This window comes from Carassius carassius, chromosome 13 (assembly GCF_963082965.1).
Source record: "Carassius carassius chromosome 13, fCarCar2.1, whole genome shotgun sequence".
Lineage (NCBI taxonomy): Eukaryota > Metazoa > Chordata > Actinopteri > Cypriniformes > Cyprinidae > Carassius > Carassius carassius.
This window is the reverse complement of record NC_081767.1, coordinates 23,568,477-23,592,932: the sequence shown is the minus strand read 5'-3', so window position 1 is coordinate 23,592,932 and position 24,456 is coordinate 23,568,477. Positions and strand designations below refer to the sequence as shown.

The 24,456-nt window shown below is 37.1% G+C and overlaps 1 protein-coding gene across 3 annotated transcripts; it reads right to left on the bottom strand.

Annotated features, from left to right (window-relative positions):
• Positions 1-1,038: 1,038 nt before the first annotated feature.
• LOC132156141 (bcl-2-like protein 13) lies at positions 1,039-22,896 on the bottom strand. Of its 3 annotated transcripts, none has more exons than XM_059565019.1 (8): positions 22,760-22,896; positions 14,863-14,881; positions 13,852-14,024; positions 11,149-11,250; positions 10,874-11,030; positions 10,595-10,667; positions 10,347-10,475; positions 1,039-3,669 (listed from the first exon to the last, which is right to left on the bottom strand). In XM_059565019.1, the coding sequence occupies exons 3-8, from the start codon at positions 13,973-13,975 to the stop codon at positions 2,821-2,823; spliced, it is 1,434 nt and encodes a 477-aa protein (XP_059421002.1). In that variant the 5' UTR covers positions 13,976-14,024; positions 14,863-14,881; positions 22,760-22,896; the 3' UTR covers positions 1,039-2,820. The 3 variants fall into 3 exon arrangements, with proteins under 3 accessions (XP_059421002.1, XP_059421003.1, XP_059421001.1); XM_059565020.1 differs by lacking the exon at positions 22,760-22,896 and adding an exon at positions 14,167-14,379 and having other exon boundaries at positions 14,810-14,869; XM_059565018.1 differs by lacking the exon at positions 22,760-22,896 and having other exon boundaries at positions 14,810-14,881.
• Between the last annotated feature and the right edge of the window lie 1,560 nt (positions 22,897-24,456).

The following is a 24,456-nucleotide window of genomic DNA, read 5'->3' as shown; positions in this document are numbered from 1 at the left end:
TCAATGCTGAAGAGGCTCAGGCAGCAAGGGAAATGGCTGCAGAGTTGATTAGAATTGCAGACCTGCTTGAGCACAGAATACTGTCCCAAGCTACTGACAGTTTGACAAAGAAACTGTACAGATCTCAGGAGCAGGTGAGACTAATTACTGTATTGCAATGCAAACTAAACTTAGCATTTTACATTTCTAATAAATTTAAACTAATTGTTGCTCCTTAAACCTGGAAACACCATTTCTCAATACTCCTTAAACATTTGCAGTTGTGGGGCAGACATCTGTCTGATGGAGTGGAAGCCTTACTTTGCCAGGTGGCAGGTGCCACAGAGTTTAAGAAGGAACTTGTGGAGATGGCCTTCACTTTTGTGCTGATGAAGAGTGTTTGTGAGCATGTGCCTGAATTTCTGCTTGGTCTTTATGGCACAGTGGTACAGTATTTCTTACCAAACAGATCCCACTGATGAGCTCTGTATTTCAGTTCTACATTTATAGAGTGTGAATATGTGTATAAATAACTGATATAGATTTGATACATTACTTTGCCTGAAAAGACAAATGCATATGCTTCATTTAAAGTGATTGTTGAGATAGAAACCTTAGCAGTACCTTATGAAATATATTTTTTTATGAAAATGCTTCCTTTTTTGTTTATTCCCTTGTAATAGGATCTGAAACAATTGATATACTTCGTTGTTGATGTTTTGTCATTGTAGCCATTAAGTTTTATGGATCTTCTTTAAACTGCCATGGAAAAATAATATCCTGATTAAACCGGAAACTGTACATTAACCCATATTTAAAATAAAATGTATTCTCTTCTCTGATAACTTTGCTTTGATTTCCTTAAAAAAAAAAGCATTGTTTATAAGGGATATCACATGATCAATCGTCCCTTTTATGTGCAACAGAGCTGACTCATATAATTACAAATAGAGGAAGCAAACTTAATTTCGGTCTTCGAGTTTGCATGTCGTCTTTATTTTTAAGCAATGTTATTATGATGATAAAATTCATGCTTAAATCAGGACACAAATCACCAGGTTTACCCTTGATGGAATACAGTTTTATTTCACAGCTTTTGTCCATCTATTGACATGAAAAAAAAAGAAACTTGCTTGCAAAAGCAAAAAGAAAAAAAACATCACTTTCTCTGATGTGAGGTTGCAAACTACTGACAAAGCAGGTGGATCCTGCGAGTACATATGACTTCTGGTTTTGTTTTCAGTTGTTTTGAGCAAGGTCTCTTTTGGATAGGCACACAACAGGAAAAAAGAGGGTGACAAGGCTGTGCTGTTCAGGCCTTTTTACCTTTCAAAGACAAACAGCAGCACAAGGTACAGACAATGTGTAAATCAGAGGCAGAAGACAGAAAATACTTTGTGATAAGCCAAAGAAAATCAATAAAGGCCTGATGACTGGCCAAGAAGACATTTAAGAGACTTTGTGGTCCCACAAACCTGAAGTCAGCATTTGATTTGAGCGACAGACAGCAAATCACTTTTTACTCCAGAACTACAAAATCCATTTGGATGTTTCTGAATCATGGTGGATTAAGATTAAACAATAAGTTCTAAGGTTTAATCATTTTCATTTCAAGATTTCACAAGATTTTATTGAAATTGCTTTTGACCCAGAATAAGGAACATTTAACTACAAAATACACGCTTAGAAACATTAGAAAACTAAATGACTTTTCATCTTGCATTATCTCCCACTTCCTGACATTGAGATAAATTTAGTCAATGGTGCCATGGCAATAGTCATGACATTGACTCTGCTGGTGTAGTATTTTCACGAGTGCTAAACAAACCTTTTTTTGTACATTAAACATTCACATTATAGCGAATTGCTGTACATTAAGAAAGGACAATCCCATAAACAAAATGGATCAGCCAAAGTGGAGGGGTTTCCCAGTTGAGGCTGTGACCTAGGCTTCTACTTTTAGTTTTTAAAAGGGGGAATTCAAACAAAAGAATTCTTGCAGGCCTAATTTATTCAAAATATACACTAAATATGGTTAATATGTATGTCTGAATGAATCAAGGATGTGCAGAGACTTTGCTTTTGGTTGTTGTGAGTAATTTTGTAGAAGTACTGACATATTCTGTAAGAATATCAGTCACATAATCCATCTGAAGGGCACAGCCCATAAATTTTTGCACTTTAATATTTCATTTCTGATAAGGTAGAATTATAATCATGCACTCACACAAGCTTGTGTTTTAAAATCAAACTATTTTATTAAATCAAATATTTCTATATGAGAATAAACATGCTTCACTAACAAAAAATTAACTTACTTCCTCTGAATTTAGAAGTCTTGGGAACCTAAGTCACAGCCTAGTGAACAGATAGCTACCATGTTCACTAAAGGCCAAATCACACCGCACAGACAAATGGCAACAAACAAGTTGTTCGTTGGATTTAGAATTTTATGTAAAATGTGTTCACACTGCCCTAATAGACTCTGACAAACACTGCTTGTGAAAACAAACCCTGACCAATGGCAACAGATGCTGACAGGGGTAACACAATGATCAGACAAAACCCAACAAACGTGTTTGTAGGCGTTTGTCTATGCTTTGTGAATTGTCCTTAATACAGCCAAAAGAAACCCGACTTTGCACCTGCAAGTTCCTCTTCAGAAATAAAGCTGGTTTAGAGAACTAAGCCAACAAATAAAAGCAATGAGAATAAAATAAAATGGTATGACACATAAGAGGAGTACTTTTCCCATAAAGTGCTGCTTGTGGCGGCACTGTGACCCACAGGGCTTCCATTAGGGCAAGAGATACAGAGAGGTCATGGACAGTCACAGACTCTCTACTTCTTCCTGTAGGCCAGTGCTCCAAAAGCCAACACTGCAGCGATGGCCACCAGGGCAGCACCACCGTATAGCAGCACGGGGAGGTCAGAGGTCTCAGGCTGTGGCACCTCAGGTGGGGTCGGGACAGGGAGGTCGTGGGCCGGGGAAGAGGCCTTAAGGTCAACCTCTGGACATATCTCCTGCTCCAGGATTGCTTGGACCACTTCCGGTTCTAGATCCGGTGGGGGTGATGACCGATGCTCCACAGGAGCTGGAACAGGCTCAGGCACAGGAAACGAGGCGGTTGCAGCAGCAGGGGCGGCTAGGTGCTCTAGCTCTACTGAGACTGGAGGTGGAGGGATCTCCATCATGGTTGGTTCCACAATCAGCTCAGGTGCAGTTTGCACCGACTCTGCGGTTGGTGCTTCTTCTCGAACAGCAGCGAGTTCGCTCTCACTGCCCAGCACGCTAAGTACACTACTCTGCAGCTCCCCTTCCTCCACCGTCTCCCCACCTTCTTCAAGCAGTTCGGCATCTTCACGCTCCACATGGACAATGTCAGAGTTCGAGGAGTTGTTCTCGCTTTGCTCCTCAGCTAACGCCACTCCCTCGGCGCTGTCCAGACTCTTGGTATCTTCTGGGTCCATCATGCCAATCTGCGCCCAAGATTCGTGTCCTGTCAGAGACACAGGAAGACTCTCTGTCTGCCAAGAGGCTGGTCCACTGCTATTTTCAAGAGTCAGTAGTGAAGCAGGAGGGCTTAGCTGATCCGAGGTCTGTTCACCTGACAGGATGTAGATGTCGTTACTGTCCTCGGCTATGATCACGCCAGGGTCTTCAGCTTCATACAGGCTGATCACAGTGCCCTGTAAATGTAAAGAGTGGAAATATTAATTTCATTTTTTATTCCAAACATATATTCCACTCTTTCTATTCTATTCTTCTATAAATGAGATATAAAAAACAACACTATTAAGAAATCTATATTAAAACATGAATGTTGCTCAATATTCCAATTACGTACGTAGAACCTGAGTCATAAGAACACATCCTTACGATTCATTCTTAGAACTGTGGTAAGGCAATGTACGCATTTCCTTTTGTGATGACAATGTATAATCCCTTTACCATTCTTTACCACTGGAAAAAAAACATGCAGTATGTTTGTTTTTGTTTTTAACGGTCTGCATTTCCTTATATGGTAAATCTGACTGTCTGCAAATCATTCTTAATGTATAGTCATAATACCAAAATTCATATGCACAATTTTCATTTTCTTTTTAAAAATGCACAGTAGCATTCAAAGAACTGTTTTTTTTATATAAATGAACATTTACTTATTAAGGATGCAATAAATTGATCAAAAGTATCAGAGTAAAGTCATTTATAATGTCACAAAAGATTTCTATTTCAAATAAATGCTTTTTTTTGTTTTTTCTATTAATCAAAGAATCCTGGTTTCTAAAGACATTTTAAGCACCCGTTTTCAACATTGATAATAATGTTAATGTGTCCTGAGTCCCAATTAAAATATAAGAATGATTTCTGAAGAATCATGAAGTAACAGGAAAATGTATATTTGTCATCACAGGAATAAATTACACTTTCATATATATTAAAATAGAAATTAGTTATTTTAAGTTGTAACAATATCTACCGTGTGTGTGTGTCTAATATATATATATATATATATGTATATATACACACACACACACACACACACACACAGTACAGACCAAAAGCTTGGACAAACCTTCTCATTCAAAGAGTTTTCTTTATTTTCATGACTATGAAAATTGTAGAGTCACACTGAAGGCATCAAGGGCTATTTGACCAAGAAGGAGAGTGATGGGGTGCTGCGCCAGATGACCTGGCCTCCACAGTCACCGGACCTGAACCCAATCGAGATGGTTTAGGGGTGAGCTGGACCGCAGACAGAAGGCAAAAGGGCCAACAAGTGCTAAGCATCTCTCTGGGAACTCCTTCAAGACTGTTGGAAGACCATTTCAGGTGACTACCTCTTGAAGCTCATCAAGAGAATGCCAAGAGTGTGCAAAGCAGTAATCAAAGCAAAAGGTGGCTACTTTGAAGAACCTACAATGTGACATATTTTCAGTTGTTTCACCCTTTTTTGTTATGTTTATAATTCCATATATAATTCCACATGTGTTAATTCATAGTTTTGATGCCTTCAGTGTGAATCTACAATTTTCATAGTCATGAAAATAAAGAAAACTCTTTGAATGAGAAGGTGTGTCCAAACTTTTGGTCTGTACTGTATATATATATATATATATATTTAATATCTAAAAAAAATCATACCACCCCAAACTTTATATGGTTGTATAGCATGTTAAAATAAAACACATTTATTAAACACACACACCAACTTTCAAACAATAAAATCATTGGAGTGTCTTTTTTAGCACCTGGAATTTACCATGACAGGCATCATGTCACTGATTTTCTTGTGCCACCCAGTGGAGTGGCAGAGTAATACAGCTCTAATAATAAATTCTCTCTACTTCATGGTTGACTGAACAAAATCGACTTTAAAATGCAAAGGTGCAATGATGGACACTTATTAACTGAATATAGCGTTAGCTAATAGTAGCTGCATTTTAGTGTATTTCAATGATAAAAATCTTTTATTCAGTTCTAGTTCTTGTACAAAAACGATTTTTTTTTAAAGACTACATAAACCGATAAAGCAAATCAAGTAGAAAAATGTTGTTTGGTTCCTCATTATCTCATATAACTTGAATGAAGCATATTCTTTAAAAACACAAAGACAGACCTGAGGGCAACATTCACAATAAGAAAATACTTCAAATCCTCAGCAGGAAGTGTGTTAATACACTCTTCACCTCTATTCACTTTACTGTTAGCCAGGGTTCCTCCTATCTAGAGTCATGTGTTTATCTTCTTCTGTCACCCACTCAAGGATATATCACCATACAGCTGTGGTGTGTGCATATAACATTGGGTTCTGCGTGTCTATCAGTGCTAGGTCAAGCATGCAAAATGAGCCTATTTGAATTTGAACTCATTGTCTGTAAATACATCAGTTTTTGCTCATTTGCATTAAACAAACTTAATATATTGCACCCCTTATAAGACACTATTCTGCTCCCTGTGCCTTTTCTGGTCTTTTAGATTTCAGTAATCCACCACTGTGCATGTGCATCTAGTTTCACATGTAATCCTGTCTCACATTAATGTTTTCAAAAACACATTAGACCCCAGCATCTGGATTAACATCTGACGGCCAACAGAGGACCATAAGCACACAACCAGTAGAATGTGACAGTGTCTTATACATATCATATATAGATAATCATCACGTGTAACTTAAAAGATAACTAAATAGTTGTTTGGCTTTAAAGAGATTCCAAATAAACCAGTTGACCATATGCACTTCAATATTCGTATATTAAAGACAGAAATACTTTTTTTTTAATCTGCATGGTAAACACAACAAACAAACAACAGGTTATGTCAGTAAAGACAAAAAAGGTCTGTTATGGAAGCTTTCATCAAGGCTGCATTTATGTTAAGAAACATTTCTTATTAAGGAGGAAATAAGTTCTACAAATATTTTTGTGGAAACAATAGATTTTCCAGGATTCTTTAATGAATAGAAAGTTCAAAAGAACAGCATTTATTTGAAATTGTATATCTTTACTGTCATTCTGTCATAGATTTAATGCAAATAAAAGAATTAATTAAAAAAAAATCATAATAATTGTACCAGCTCCAAACCTTTGAATGGTAGTGTATAATGAGCTATGTGGCACAGCACATATTATACTTACAGGTGACCATTTTGAATGAAAAGGACACACAAAATAATATGTAGTAAGTAAAGACACCTACTTAAATGCATTTGAAGCGATCACAGAAAAATAGATTGGGATGGATTGAGTTGACCTTAATAACTGCTTTGCTCTGAGTTTTTACTTATTTTTAAGCTGATTAAATAAAACCAAGAAAAAAAAGTAACAAAAACCCTATTTTCATAGTCCAAATTGACAATACCTTTTTGCACCGTGGAGTAAGATGGAGGTTTCCTGCGAGATTAGGCTTGCTTTCCTATCCAGAGACTGTCTAAAAATTATGCTGTGAGGTGTGTTCTCTTAGGTGAGCCTTAGGTGCCTATACACCACTCCACCCTAAGTACATGTACCCACCCTCGCCTAAAGACAAAAACTCAAGCATATCTGCCAAACTCAAATGCTCTCGCATTCATACAAGGGAGAAAAATTGAAGATACGGTGGTGCTGTCCTGGTTGCCAAAACCTAACTATTCTACTTTTAATATATTTCAAGAACAGCATTTACTCGAAATATAAATCTTTTTTAACATTATGTCTTTACATTTGAATAATTAAATGCATTCTTGCAACAAAAATAAATAATTAAATAAATGAATAAATAAATAAAATATATTTTACTAATCCCAAACCTTTGAACGGTAATGTCCATAAATGTACATGCTCATACATTATGAATCACAATCACCGTAGACAGTATATACTAATTTTGACACACTTGTAAGGCAGTTTCTATTGTTAAGGCATAGACACCAAAGATAAACGTATCTTGTCTGTTGAGGGGGCACCACACATGTGGATTTCCACATACTGTACCATTTGACTGTGAACGCTAAACTGTGTCTGCTGATAAGAAGACCAGTTTACCCACTGCATCCTGCAGCCTACTGGAGGAATCTCACTGCATAAGACTGCTCATTCATTAATAAACAGAGCATTAGCCTTTCACAGACTTGACCAATAATGGGTTAACGCTGCTCCCTTTAAAACAACTAAACATATACTAAATTGTAAGCAAGCAAATACGTAACATTGTTACACTAAATCCAAACCACATTTGGATACTAGGTAAAAGATTCCTCTGAATCTCCCATAGGATGTCATGCATACAGGTCACATCTCAACTAACAGTGTGAGTAGTTTGGAGGCAGTCAAACTGGGACAGCCTTGCTCCAGCTGAATCATATTAGGATTTATCAGATTTATTTCTGTTCTTCATCTCTGGAGTGTGTGGGGGTGGTGTATGGCCTGTAAAATGTAGTTATGTAAGAGACCCGGCCGAGCGATGTACCGGGTGATGCGATCTGATGTGACTTGAGCTCCGCTCTCAGCACCTACTGATATACAGACAGGAGCACACTGCTTTGGTTGCGGTTTGGCTGTACCAGTACAACAGGAGTCAAATTACATCACATCATGCCATCTCAAGAATCTTTGCTGTGCCATGTGACACAGATACCCTGAAGGTCAACTCTTGACGGGACGGGAACGGGATAAAGGGGTGGAGTAACCCACAAGACAAAATGTCCCACACACTGGGTATCTGTTACCCCTTTGATGGTTCACTAGACACATTCCCTTGACCTACAGGAGTTATCATGATCAGAGCAGACAGCATGATTCAGCCGGAACATGTCATTGACTTCTGCTGTATTATAGTTTTCAAAATGGCTTCTTGCTGCTTTGGCCTGGGTTTTGCAGAATAGATACGCACAAAGATCCCTTTCCATTTATGTCACTGGCTTTGGGTCTCATTCATGAAACTTTTTTCTGCATAAATTGCATATTAAAACCATTCATACACTATATTGATCCAGCAATTAAGAACGTTTTAGCAAACAATTTACTCAAATTCACTCTCATGTTAGACTAACAAGGTTTATTTTATTGTTTTGTAATACTATAACAAGTATTGTGCTTCTTCAAGGGTGCAAAAAAAGTGACTGCCAAAAACAATTATATTAATCTAAAAGCAGAATTGAGCAAATCACTCCAAATGCATTCACTTCTACACTAAAACAGGTTAAACATTAGATTAAATATTTACAGACTGGCCCATTTAATAGACCTTGTGAGAGTGTCCTTGTGTTTGCTTTTTTATTATCCATTTTTAATTTTGTCCCCATGGCCATTACGTAATGGAGAGCAAGAAAGCGTTCAAACAGACCTAAATCGATAACATTTATTTTTTGCGCAAATGGACCACAAGAGAATAATCTCATCTGATCCAGACATCTAGAAGCAAGCAGCTGTCCTACCTGCCTGTGTTCGGCTCCTAAGTGCGCACAACTCCAGCAGTGACCACAAGGAAGTGAATGAGAGAGAGAAAGTACAGACAGGATAAAGGTTGCTGTCAGAGTAATGGGGCTGGAACTGCTGAGCAGCAGGTCAGGTTTGTTTGCACACGGTCTCCTCCTCGTCAGACTCCTCCCAGCTGCATTCAAACTCTCATAGATCCTTATCCCGTATCATCTATGCCAAAGCTGTCGCTCCATCACTGGAATGTGGTCCTGTACTGAGCGGCAGTAAAACACAATGGTCTCCCCTCCTCCCTGTGTCAGTGTCAATGGCACTCTGATTAAATTAATCCTTCTGACTGAGTTCTTCAGCTTGCACACAATGCATGAACTGAGTCTTTCATATAGACAGCCCTCATCTGAGATACAGTTTGACCTAAATAGGGTGTTATAAACAAACAAGGCTTTCATCATGCTTTATGACATCATCTGACGGACGAGAAGAGCTTTTCTCATGAAACATTTGCATGAGGGTATGATAGCCTTCCGAAATGAACAATCTTGAATTTGAACTACCAAATTACATGCAATTACATTTTGATAAGATGAATGGTAATGAGAGTGCACATTATGCAAAACATTAAGTTTTTTTTATTATGATCTCGTGAAGTAAAAAAAGAGCTGTACCATAAACAAATATGCTCATGATCGGTTATCACTGTCCATGAAGGTGAAACACTAAACAGTTACCTCACCCATCAAATAGCCACATAATGAGTTTAAAATACTGTATGGATAACTTAGTCCTTTACACTTTGAGCAAGAAATTTAAACAAAGCATCATCTGTCAACATGCAATTTGTTGGTAAAGTTTTGCTAGCATTATCCAGCAGCAGCTGAATTAGTTAATGTGTTAAAAACATGATCACAGCTCTGGCTCCCTCTCCTGACAAGAGTCTTGAAAAACACAGTGAATGACCATTCCTCCCAGTTTTGTATTTCTAACCGAACTTCACCTCTTCAGTGGTTCTCAACCGGGGGCCTCAGCAAACCCCAAAGATGAATTATTAAAATTCCTATATTAATCAACAATAGAATACATAAAATCATTTAACTTTAAATGCTAAAAAAAGAAAAAGAAATTATTATCCTTTCCTCTCAAAAACTAGAGTTCCCCAGTGTTTGTTCATAAAAAGAGATTAAAAACAAGCAACATTGTCAAAATTGTAGTAGAAATACTAGGAAAGATATCTTATCTACAGATTTGTGTTAGGACAATGGGGACCTTTTAGTTAAAAAGTTAAGAACCAGTGCTGTAAGGACACGCAGTTAAACTCTTACTGTATTATAAGTTGCTAATAGGTTGCACAGCCTTTTATTTTCATTTAGTGCTGTGCATTTGTTTTGTGAACTCACATAATGCACAGTTGCACCAGGAAAAGAGAGATAGATGTGTAATTATGAGTCACTCACCCATCCTCCCTGCTGAATGATGAAGTCTGATTGTGATTCTTCAAGGTAACGCAAACCATAATGTAGCAGTGTTTCCAGTGGCTGCCCCTCACTCTGTAGGGCTTGTAATAATACTAAGGGTACCAACACCTAAACATTGTAACACATAATAAAAAAAATGAAGGACAAACACATTCACAATTCAGTGCAAACATCCCAATGGCCTTCAGGGTGCTTTGTGTGCACCTATGTAGTGAGTCTTGGATTACCTTGCTCCATCCTCCTTGAGCATGAGAGGACACCTCCTCCACCGCTGCTCTGAAGTGCTCAAAGTTCATATCACTGCACGAGAGGAACATACATAATGAACATTTCTTTGCATTCATTCGAATTTGCTTCTTCAGAAAAACATCAGCATAACATATGTTGAAAGCTTTCGTCAATATTTAAGTTATATGTCACGAATAGTCATTTGAACTAATTTAAGGCCAACTTATAATACAACTACTAAAATTGTCCAGGAATTCTCCCTGGACGTTTAAAAGGACCTTCTCAGAAGCGTGTGAGTGGCAGAGGACAGGTGTGTGTCCAGGTCCCGTGAGACGTGGTCCCCCAGCACTGCCAGGCTGTCTTCTATGGAGCTTTCTGGATTGGCTGGACTGAACACTGGGGATATGAGCTGATCAAAACCAGTCCTGGAAAAAGCTGAGCAAAAAAAAAAAACAAAAAAAAAAAAAAAAGAGGCAGATGGCTTTAAACTATGATCCAGATGTCAGATTCATTTTATCATGAAATTACAATGTAATAACAAAAAACATCTTACAGGCCGCAATTTCCTCTTCCAGCTGCTTCATTTCATTCTCAATCTGTTTCTTCAGGCTGCTATTCCACTCTCTTTCCACTTCCTGTGTAGAATGGCTCTCTCCTGCTCAGAATCATAAAATATCTATTTATCACCAAAAAAAAATGATAATCACTGTGCCCTCAAAAATGCAGATCCTTCATAACCGTTATAAATAATTATAATCTCTCTTATTTTAATGTTATCATTTACCTGGTTAAGTAGGACCGAAATTCCTTTTACCTATTTAGTTCTTTATTTTATTTTTAAGGAAAGAAGAGTTTACTGACTATTAATTTGTAAATCTATACAAAATATTATGCAAGACACAATGACAGATGGAATCAGAGGCTCTTTTTTTTTTTTAATTCAAACATTGGGTGTAAACAAAATGTGTACGTATTATTACATTTTCACCAGCTCCTTAAATATTTAATACTGAATTTAATATTTCAATCTTTATTATTTGAATTTGATGCAAATATTTTAAGCCAAAACTAGTCAAAAAACTCCAGCTATTAAAATCATCAGCTGAATAATTTTCTACATGACTGATGAAGCTGAAAAAGGTGAAGTGGAAAAGAAACTAAAGGTGAAACTGACTGGACTGTAACCTAGATGCACTTATTTGATCTAAATACAAAGTGACTTGAATAACCCTAAAACAATTCAATAGATATATTTATTATCAAACTCATCACTTTTGGACAATGTCACACCATACCATGTGCTCCAGATAATATATGTAGGCCTAAATAGCAAAAACAAAATTACGCCTATGTCCATTTTCCCCAAAAATGTATCATGTGTCCAGCTTTTTTGATTATGCCACTTTTACTATATTATATTCCAAAAACATTATTAGAAACAATACTGTAATATAGTGGCTGTAAAACAATTGGCATTTGTGTGGTGCTTTAAACCATTGTGTGGCTACTCATTCATACACTGGTGAATAATTTAGTGTTAGTGTTAGTGCAGGCCCAGGCTTTCAGCTCTCTCAACCGCACAGACCCAGTGAATGACTACAGGAAAAGAGAAAGAAACTGATTTTGAGTTTATAAAATGACTATGAAGCACACAATAAAGCCTTTTACAAAATTTACAAAAAGTTGATGGGAGCTCACATTGACTTTTCCCAGGCCAGGTCTTTGGTCAATTTTGTTCAGGCTGAGCTTTACTCTGAACAGTGGCATGTGAACAAGCCAACGCTGATCGCACATGACAGTCTGTCAGAGTGCATAGCGGGTCGAGTGGAAAGAGGGATCAGAAGCTACTTTCAAAGCTGACTGAATGAAAACCAGTGCAGGACACAGGACATTCCTCATTGAACCGCTGATATGCCCAAGGCTCCAAAATCTCCGACAGGCAGCTTAAGCCCATAGCCCCATACCATCCTCAGTGTTAAAGTCAACCAGGCTAACTGTCAATGACAAACTCTGTGTGTGCTTTCGCTTCTGAATTACACAAGGACTAAATAGAACAACGTAAAAGTCAATATTCATGGGAATCAGTCTCCTCTAAACAAACTGCCATGAACTCGGCAATTGGTCAAAAGACATCTAAATGATACCAACAGGACCAAATCTGTCAACCGTATATAGACTACAACAATTACAGACAACACATGCACTCTGAAGGATTTGTTAATGCATTACTTGCAATACCTACAGACATTTTTCAATCAAATTACACTAGTTACGACACTCTGTATATAGCACTTTGAGTTATAGTCAATGTTCAAGGGCAAAATGGAGATTCCTGGAGCAGGAATGTGACCTCAGCAACTCTGGACAAACCTTACTAGAACTGTAACAGTGCTGTTAGCAACCAAGACTCTCAGCAAAACAGCTCTATGGACAGTATAAGAAGTGCTAGAGCAGGAGGAGAGAACTATTGCTGTAGTGACTGTTGAGTTTTATTCATTTTATCCCACAACATCTACACTACTTTCTCATGCGGTTACAGTCATGTATATTTATGTTTATAAAATATACCCCATTAGATGCATATTGAATGTATTTTACAAAGCGAAAACACACGCTGACAATCTAGACAGCACAGTTGATGTATACAATAGTGTGGGTCATATTTATATGGTTCGACAACAAACATCAAACTAAAATTAAAATGATTAATGATTAAACATCTTCAGTTCATTTTGGTTTTAATAAGATTTTCCTAAGAAATAGAAAGGAATGAACCTGGTGTCCTCAATGTTTCCTATTCTTTCTGACAACATAGCACTTGAATGCAACAAAACAATAATTATGATTCCAGAATTGGAAAGTAAGAAATTCCCAATAGCATGTAAAGGCAGCGTTTGTTCACTGTGGTATGTACATGACTTTTGTGAGTATGCACCTCAATAATTCACAAGTCTATTTGAAAGATTCACGGTCTATTTGTTCAAACAAGTTACAACGGAATATTTTTATTATTTGCACCATTACTTCTAGAGGAATTTTGTACTGCAAAAAGCAGAAGACTTTTTTCCATGTATGCACATGGAAAATGTGATTACGTGCCTACTTACACTACAATATACAACTGCTGTATGTTTTCTTGCATAGGTGAGACAAGCATACCATTGAAAGTTTTGGCATTGTTTTGAGATTAAATTAAACTCCTTAAGATTCTTGCCAGGCAGGAAGTTAGTACTGATTTATGGACGTGAATTCTTACCCTCCGCTGTCTCTGAGGGTCTTGATCTTGATGGCGGGGGCAGGTTAAGGTAGCTGAGGATGACATACTTGGTCTCATAGTGAAATCCTTCAGGCAGTGTGGTGGAGGAGCCAGAGGCAGCCATTGAAGAGAAACTAGGGACATGCACGACCAAATGACGGTGTTCACAAGCCCTAGAACAAACAAACAATTTATAAGTTAATTGTATAATTTGGGGAACTTCTGGCATCTGTTCCACTAAGACAAACAAAAGCTTTTTTTGGTTAAGTATGTGAACACAAACTGATGTTATAACCTTAAGACAATGACTTTCACCTGTGGTGAACAAAGAAGATGGTAGGCTGAACGTTAGTGACTGACTGACAGCTTCAGTCACCATTCACATTTATTGCAACCTTTTTTTCATACAATGAAACCGATTGAGGTTGTCATTCAGCAAAAATTCCCAGTATAGGTAACTGATGACATTCATTTTATAGTGGTGATCTATTTCATGACAAATCAGCAGCTCGTGTGTAAGATGTCAGTCTGAAACAGAATACAGATGTAACTAAAACGGTTACGTAAGATTATCTCACCAACCCCTTGACTGATATGTGAATTCTTTCCATGCACTTGACACTACAAGACACACAACTTTAAAGTTGCTCATGTGAGCACTTCAAACCTGGACAGTTCCTGTAACACCACAACGCACATTTCTGCTTCAAATGTCCCGACAGAGACGTGAGATATTTGCATTAACGAAGTCCGCCACAATGAATAGAACACGATGTACAATGTAGCGCACGCGGACACCCACTGAATTAACCTCTCTGCGTGCTCGCCACACCTACTCGCATGCCCGAGCAGCCAGCTAGCCGCTAAAGTTTAAACATAACCTGTTAGTGTCACTCATAACATAACATACTATCCATTAAACGTGAACATGCTGCGACTTAACCAGAATGTGTCGTACCTCTGCGCCAGTGATAATTTTGTTCGCTCAGAGGGTCTGACAAATGTGCTCACCCGGTTTCTTTCACAGTTACCTAACTATGGCGCTCGCTTTATGGCGCTCGCTTTGTGTCATTCGGCGACGAGACTGACAAGCACGACAGATAACACACGTGTATACGTGCGTGTACGTCTCCATTTGTTTTATATGGAGACGTACACGCAAATATCACGTCACGTAGACACGTCAATAACGTGTAGCTGTTGATTTTTACAGACGTGACGGCTATGGCGCTCGCTTTGTGTCATTTCTTTCCTAACCAAGCTTAAAGACGTGATAACGTGCGTGTGGAGAACGTCTGCCCGTCTGAACGTCTGCCCGTCTGCGCGTCTGTACGTCTGCCCGTCTGAACGTCTGCACGTCTGCCCGTTTGAACGCAAAACGTGCCTTGGCTAATTTAAAAATAGCGCACGTACTTTTATGCAGCTACTTGTTGGATTAATAAATGACTGACTAACTAACTGTATTTTTATATGTACATTTCTGAAATGCATTTTCTGTAAAGCTGTTTTGAAACTATATGTTTTGTGAAAAGCGCTGTAGCCAACAACTAAATTTGAATTGAATTGAATTGAATTGAATTGAATTGAATGGACTTGTCTTATTTGAGACACTGTTCGAACAGTGTGGGCTAGAAGATTTGATAATTTAAGCTATTATTAAATTAGATGAAGTAATTTCCAGCAGAGAAAATCACATTAATAGCTATTTAACATAGACCTAGCTTTTAACATCCTCGAAGAATATTAAGAAAATACTATTTAGGTTTGAATACATAAAAAAAGAAAAATCTAATCTCAACAGAAAAAGTCTTTGAATGTATTTTGGAATATATTATGCACGATCATGCATGGGAATATGAAATAGGCTATAGGCTACAATAATAATAATAAAAAAGCTCCATAGTAGAGTGGATGCATTACTTAATTATATTCTTAAATTCGATGTTATAAAAAAATCGTACTATGAACTTCTAGCAAGCTCATTTAAACCGAGTTGTAAATGCCGAAATGAACGGAGGCTAAATAAATATTAAACTACTAAATATCAATATAATTGCCAGTAGATGGCGCCAAGGCCCTGTTCTATTGAGATTACTGGTTGATGTTCAACCACCTGCTGTGGTGCTGTTTGGAACTGTATTTTCATTGACTAGCCTATTGTGTGAAATGCCAGTCATTAATATATTGTTTATTTACAGGCTTTCTGGTTTTCTAAAAACTGCTCATAACAGAAACATTCAAACAAATATTTACAAATTTGTGTTTTACTTGGTATTTTTTTATATCCTTGGTATGTTGGCAATTCATTTTCATTATATATATATATATATTTCTGTTACTCAGAAGTGAAACATTATGTGAATTTAAAGTGGCTGCGTTATAAATAGAAATATGGGTATAGTCTAAATGTATGTGCTGTTGTTGGTTGTCCCATGACATGCTACATTTTAACGTTTTAATGACAGTGTCTTGGCTATAAATTTTACATTTCACTAATTAAGGGGAATGTAAAGCATTAAATCAACTAGGTCTCTGAAATAGCTCATGAAGCTTCATTTGACAAGCATATTGACAGAGCACAACTCAATGTCACACATTTAGATAATGGAAGAACAACACAGAAACAAACAGGGTCAACAGTCGAAGAAGAGGAGTAATGATGTGTGGTGGAAGAAGGGTACGGAGGCAAAACAGTGGAAGAGGTCAAGATTGTGGACATGTTTCTAATGAAATAAGGACACTATTGCAGACAATCTTATCAGTCATGACCTTACAATGACGGGGTGTCAAAAGGTAAAGGCGAATGTTAGGAGAACAACAGTGTCTTCAATCATTCAAAAGTTTGTAGACAGAACAGGTGTGTAATCAGACATTGTTTTCTGTACTGTAATACTGTATACGTACTCCACTTGCATTACATAATACAGCAAATATACTTTATAGAGACAATGTAACACACACACACAAACACACACACACATATACAGAGTGTGTGTGTATGTATGTGTATATATATATGTGTATATATATATGTATAATATATGAATGAAGAGTTCAGATACAAAAGCCATCTGAATTTTTTTTCTAGAACGATCATTTTTATCAAGCTCATATGTTTAAGTTCAGTGATTTCACTTAAATGATAATTAATAGGTAATTTTCATTGCCATTTAAGTGAATTTCCTGAACTTAAACATACGAGCTTGATAAAAATTATCATTCTAGAAGAACATTTCAGATGGCTTTTGTATCTGAACTACACACACACACACACACACACACACACACACACACACACACACACACACACACACACACACATATATATATATATATATATATATATACACACACACACACACACACACACACACACACACACACACACATGTCATTGTGATATAAAGAATATAAATGTAAATCGTAGCCATAGGTTAAATCTGAAAATAGTGAACACTGTTATATTGACAGCATGACTAATCTTTTTGACTCTTGTTTGTGAACAATGACACAAGGACTATTCATTCTGATGGCACTATATGTTCATTGACATAAATACATGACTTTTGAGAGATGAACTAAAGATTTTGAGCAGGTTACAGGCTTTTGCAGGTAATCCATTGTGTGGTGTTACTATGAATTATTTTGAGAAAAGCATTTACTGGTTTGCTAATCTTAAGGATTATTCAAGAAATCTACCAAAGTGACTGAGAGAAACTGTAAAAGGACATTCAGGGCAAACAGCAGGCTATGTGCAAGGGGATTTAGTAAATGTAACATCTCAGAATCCCCATCCTTTTTGATCATGGAGCAACATTCCAAGAAGATTTGAGGAATATACAGTTAATAGCAATTTCAGACTATAACCATGGGAGCCTAAGCTCCAAGTCAATAAACAAACCACAGACAACAGCCATCACATCTTTATTATTTTTTTAACACATAGAATTGTCTTTCAAATGACTTGATAACTTGTATGTTTATCTGTGCTGACAGGTAAATTCCAGTTTAGATCTTCTGGGGAATTTTGTGCAATTCCTTAGTTGGAGTGTTAATATTTGAAACTATTTGTAAAACATGAAAACGTAATGCGGGATCGATAAATAAATAATTAGATTTTTAATACCTGGGGTCTGTTTCAGAAAGAAGGTTAAGTGAACACTCTTGAGTATGTTAACCCTGAAATGAGTGAAACGTTTTTTTTTTGTTTTGTTTCCTGGACACCTGTGTGATCCATCAAAGAGGAGATTCACTCGAGTGCATGTCAGTGGTGGAGAAATTGATTTAAATGAGGCTAATCTGATTCACTTGATAACATCTTGCTGTGACCTCTGAAAGTAACCTAATTACTAAAAATTGCATAAAATCCTGTGTTTGTTCTGATCTACCGATCTTGATGGAAATTTAAAGAAGCCAAGTGAATGACAACTTTATTAGCCAAGTAGGCCTAAGCATTCTTTTTTAAACAATATTTTGTATCTATTCTGTGTCTTAAGTAGCCTACAATAAAACATTAGCCAATATAGTCTATAGCTTAGTAAAATTACTATGGTAAATCGATAAAAAAAGAAAAGATTAAAGTTAGCATATAATATTTATTTAATATGGCCGAATCATTCTCCTAAATCTTACAGTACTGCGCATGCTCAGACCACCTGAATCGTCTACTACACCAATGAGATTGCTAGGCAATTCACTTTTACGGTTGTTTTAAGCATAGACAGTAGGCTATATAAACGTCTCGCCCGACAGTAAATGAAAGGATGTGGCCTCACAAAATGGCGGCGCTATATCGTTTACGTCCCAGAATGCACTGCGCAGTGACGTCGGTTGCCAGACAATTCGGGCTGGCAATTCAAATGTGTCGCCCCGCCCATAGACTAAAAAATAGGCCCCGCCCCATCGTCCAGACTGCACTCTGGGATATGCCTACTATTTTTTCCATGAACCACCCACAGATATCATATAAAGGCTAGATGTCTTAAGGCGGAGTCACTTCCGGCATCAACGGCGGCCATCTTACCACAGGGCTCTGTGAATTAAGGTGAGTGAGCAGCACGCACACAAATCCTCTTATCTCGCCGAAATCTGGACGGATTTACAAACGGTTTGGTTTCTTACAAACGTTATTAACGTGGCTATAATTCTGAATGCTTAAACATTTTGAACATAATTATTCATATGTATGCAGTATAATAGCTACATCTCTGACGTTTATAACAAACCAAACCGTTTGAAAATCAGTAGAAAATTGAGCAAGTTATGGTTATTTAAAAGTACATGCACCATGTTATGAGTGAGCGAGCACCCTGTGGTAAGATGGCCGCCGTGTGCGGATGTCGAGCTCCATTGGCCAGCAGCGCGGACGAGACATCTAGCCTTTATATGATATCTATGGAACCACCTATTTGGACTACCTACGAAATACCTGATGATGAAACAATCTTTATAACTATTTGTTACTTTAAAACAAAACAGGAAAGTCTCCGCCCAAATCACGCAGATTTTGAATTTCGAAACCTTGCTGGGTCATGGAGGCCATGGATGGGTGAGTTATTATATAACAATTTAGCCATTCTATTTATTAAAACTCAATCTTTTAAATCATTTAGTTGACACATTAATAGCCTATTCTCTCCCCCCCAGACATCCTGTGCCAGTCTCCCGCGAGTTTTTGGAGCAGATCTCTGAACAATTAAACTCGATAAGGACTGTACTTCTGCAAAGACCGCAAGAAACGGATTATATATATTATCGGCTGGAAAGTGTTGTTCAAGTTCTTTATCGTTTAGCTGCGGTTGATTCATTGCCGAGAGAGGATGAGATTTTTTTTTTTTACACAGCAGTTTGGAGCTTTTGGCACCAGACGTTGGTGTAGCAGGCCTACACTTTGAAGAGCGTGGACAAAATATGGTAGTAGGGAAAGAATAACTGCAGTATGGAGTATCCTATTCAACCATTAGGAGGTGGATGAAGGCGTACAAACTTTCCGTACGACAAACAAATTCTGACATCAGTTCGGAAAACTTGAAAGTCGTCATTGAGAACTTCATTGGACAGTACCCGAACTGTGGATACAGGATTGTTGATGGCCACCTGAGATCCGTAGGCATAAGGTATGACCTTTAAACTTATAGGATATATTTTCCCCCCTACAAATCGTAGGCTACATTTGAAAAATGAACAATTTTGCACGTTTTATTATATGATATTGTTTGTATATTTGTAGATAATCCGATGTAATAGTCGGCATGAAACATAAGTTGTGATTGTCTTTTATTACTTATGAATGTCCTAATGCGTTTCTCAATTTTGGAGTGTTTTTTAAACCGGTGGGTGTTTCTAATCATAGGCTTGTTCGACTTGAACCGGCGCTGCACAGGCCGATCGGTGAATGACATCAAATTACCGTGAGAGCGATTCAAAAGCATACAAGCCGTCTGCTCTCTATTCGCTGTCAAGGTACTTTTCTTCATGAGGAACTGAATGGCAAACGGCGGATGTTCCCAGAAGCAAACACTTGTGCCATCATCTTGAAGTTGCCTATTGGGCATACATATGAAGACTTTTGTCATTTTATGACAACTGGAATCATTCAGTCACCAGTATTTGGGGTAGCCTAAAACTTGGGGTAACTCCTGCATGGCTGTTCACTCCCCAGCTGTCCTGTTGTTGTTGTTGTTGTTGTTGTTGTTTTTACGTTGTTTATACTATGTATTGTGTATTGTTTGCTTGTGTTAAAGTAATAATCATATAAATATTACTTTGTATGCCCTAAACCTTGACTGTCTTTTATTTTTTATACCTTATTTATTTTAGTATGACATGATAAAAATAATTCATTACATTTATATAGCGCTTTTCTAGGAACTCAAATCGCTTTTACATATGGAAGGGGGGGAATCACCTCCACCACCAATGTGCAGGTCATTGGTTTTTAATGACCACAGAGAGTCAGGACCTCAGTTTAACGTCTCATCCGAAGGACGGTGCTCTTTGACAGTATAGTGTCCCCGTCACTACACTGAGGCATTAGGACCCACACAGACCACAGGGTGAGCGCCCCCTACTGGCCTCACTAACACCTCTTCCAGCAGTGACCTAGTTTTCCCAGGAGTCTCTCATCCAGGTACTAACCAGACTCAACCCTGCTGAGCTTCAGTGGGCAACCAGTCTTAGGCTACAGGGTGATATGGCTGCTTTTGGATATTGGATAATATTGGTTAATCATATAAGTAATATAAACATGATTATGCCATAGCATTTAGTCAGTTTTATACAATATAACTGCAGTGTTGACTACTTATTTGACTTTTAATTGATGTCAATCTGCTCTTACAAGAATTCCAGTGATGACAATACAGATTGTGCAAATGGAGCAATATGGAATGAAAAACATGTACTTCAATAACTGCAAAATTGTTAAGAAAATGCTTTTTACTGTTATTCTTATTTATGTAACAAACTTTATTTCCCATGATTTAAAGATTTAGTGTTGCATTTATGATTATTGTGTGTGCTTAAGAGCAGGGTAAAGGTATGGGTATCTCGTGTATCAATAAGTAGACAGGAATAGGACCAGCATGCAGACAATACCACAGAATAAATCAGTCATACTCTGACCATTTAAGTCTATTATTCTGTTATTAAAAGATGCTACAAATGACATTACAAATGCTTCGTTTTGACATAAAAATAAATTTAAAAAATCATTCAGTCATACATTTCACTCATTAATTATCTTGTGTTAGTGGAATATAACTTTTCCAAAGACGCAGAACCCCCATACAATACAAATCTGTAAGACATTTAAAGCACTGAAAATATTTTAGAAAAGCAAATGTATACTATATCGAACATTGCTCCTTTATGAAATTGTTAATGCACTGAGCCCTTAATGTACAGGAATAAATGACCCAAAACTTACTGAAACTTCCTTACAAATAGATCAAGGAGTGGACATGGCTAATGAGCAGATAAGTGTTCCTCTGCTGCCACCTACTGACTTTAGTGGTCATTTACTGTCATTTTTGTTTTAACTGTTTGTTTTTCCTGCAGGTGAAAACAAGATGCATCCGTTTAAGCCTGTTACAGTTTATTTATCAGGGCTCTTAACATAGTAGTAAAAAATGTGCAGTATGACTAGGCTCAATTTAATAGAGTGCTAGGCTTTATATTTAGTGTAGCTCTATTAAATAGTATTTATGTTAAACGATTTTAAATTGAATGATTGATAATTTATTTTAGTTTAAAATCCAATACGTTTCTGAATGGTTAATTAAAACTAAATGCAGCATCTATGAATGAACTTGAGGCATGCAGACCGGCTGCTGCAGGGCTTTAACAAATCTTAAACAAACAAATAATGATATGACCCACTTTTTCTGAATTTTACTAGCCCATTTTATTTGTCTCTCATAAGATCGTATATACATGACAATAGACTTGTATATCATTGGGATACCAAATGTATGTAGCCTACTTAACATTCAGCATTATAAAAATAAATAAATCCAATGTAGTTCTAAGTAAACTGCCAAAATAAGATTATCTAAAATGTCTATAACAGTAAAAGTATGAGAAAATAAGGAAAATTAGGCGGGCAGACGTTAAGACGTGCAGACGTACAGACGGGCAGACGTACAGACGGGCAGACGTGCAGACGTTAAGACGGGCAGACGTACAGACGGGCAGACGTACAGACGTAATCCACACGTTAACTTCTAACGTGACGCCGCCGTCACGTCTGTAAAAATCAACAGCTACACGTTATTGACGTGTCTACGTGACGTGATATTTGCGTGTACGTCTCCATATAAAACAAATGGAGACGTACACGCACGTATACACGTGTGTTATCTGTCGTGCTTGTCAGTCTCGTCGCCGAATGACACAAAGCGAGCGCCATACTAACTACAAACTGCTTTGCCTGTGGGATGGCTAAAACAGTTTAGACGTGCGCGTGCGTGGTGCCCATGTTGCGCGTGTGCTGGAGGACGAAGTCTGGCTCTCAGCTCCGCCTTGATTGTATTCCTGCTCCTATGACGCGGGACGCGCGAGGACGTGGAAACTAGAAGGAAATAGGAAAAGGTTAGAGTGGGGAGCAGAACGGAGTCAACAACACCCGTTCCATTTAAGCAAAACGTATTTTCGTTTAAGTTCAGTTCCGTTAACAGTTCTAGAACGCGCAAGAATGATTCACATGTGTCTTTTTAGTGAATCACGCATCGCGTTTAGTTAGATTCAAGAACAAATGACTCTTATGAATCTGTTCTTCTCGAATCAACACACGTCCGAGCGGTTATTGCTTTTTTGAAACTTACTTTTTTTTAATTAAACTATTAAAAATTACTTCCTACCAGATACTTTTTTTGCGTTTTATGTCATTACATTGGTTGGAGCATAAAAAAACAAATGTAGCAAAAAACATTTGTGAAAATTATATATTTTATTTATTCACCAATTAGTTTTTAGGTTTCAGACTATTTTTAACGAAACTTTGTACAAAGATGACTTTCAGCTATTTTATGAAAGATATAACAGAATGATTTTATATACTGTTTTACTTGTAATATGTGTAAATTGATATTACCGTGCATCTGCATATAATTTGCATATTAATGTGTTCTTAAGGGAAAACCATAATGACAAAATAACTGAAATAATAGGAGTAATGACTTGGCAACATTTTCATAAGAATAACTCATATTTCATAGGAATATTGATCTATAATTTATTTCCCTAATGACTTGTTGTGTCTCCCCAAAATACCTGATTAACATTCCGTTTGTCCTGTGTGAAAATTATGCCTTGTTTCGTAACAAAAAAGTCATATTCCGATTTAAAACTCTGTAACCTTTTTCTGAAATGTTTAAATTGAAATTATAATTGCAAAGTATTATCATATTTGCCTAAAAGTGCTACAGTTTGGTGATTCTGTCAACATCAGTCATTTATAAAGACCAAGAAGGTGTTTTTATGATCAAACCTCTACACATTTGATATCCCTGAATGTGCTCTGTACAGGACATCCAGACGTAAAACTGTGGCATGTATGGTCTCAGAGAAATTCACTAAAATATAATGTACTCTAAAGAGGACAAAAGTCTGCCTGGGTCCCAGGAGGACATGAGTTATACTGCAATCAGTGGTAGGCCTATTTTATGAATGCACACAACATGAATGTATGCAATGTTATCACATTTTTTGTGTACTAATATTAAACTGCACTGCCTGTAAAAAGTCATTAAAAGTCAGCCTAAGTAAAACTTTTTGTTCTTTTGTAGATTTTAAAATATAATGGGTGTATTGAAGAATAAGAAATCATCGTTTTAAGTCAAAGGCTTTGCTTTATTGGCAAAAAACAAAATAATTTATTTAATAAAAACATCTCATATGTCATATAAAAGGATATGAAATCTCATATGTGCCCCAGAAACAACCATAATGCAATCCAGGTGCTTTGTGCACATGGCATTTAACTGTATTTGCTGCCCTCAAATGGTACAAGACCTGAACATGTTTTTTCTAATTTTTTACTCAAAAGCAAACTGAAACACTTTCAGATTCACGAAAATTAACCAGCATATCATGTCCACAAATACA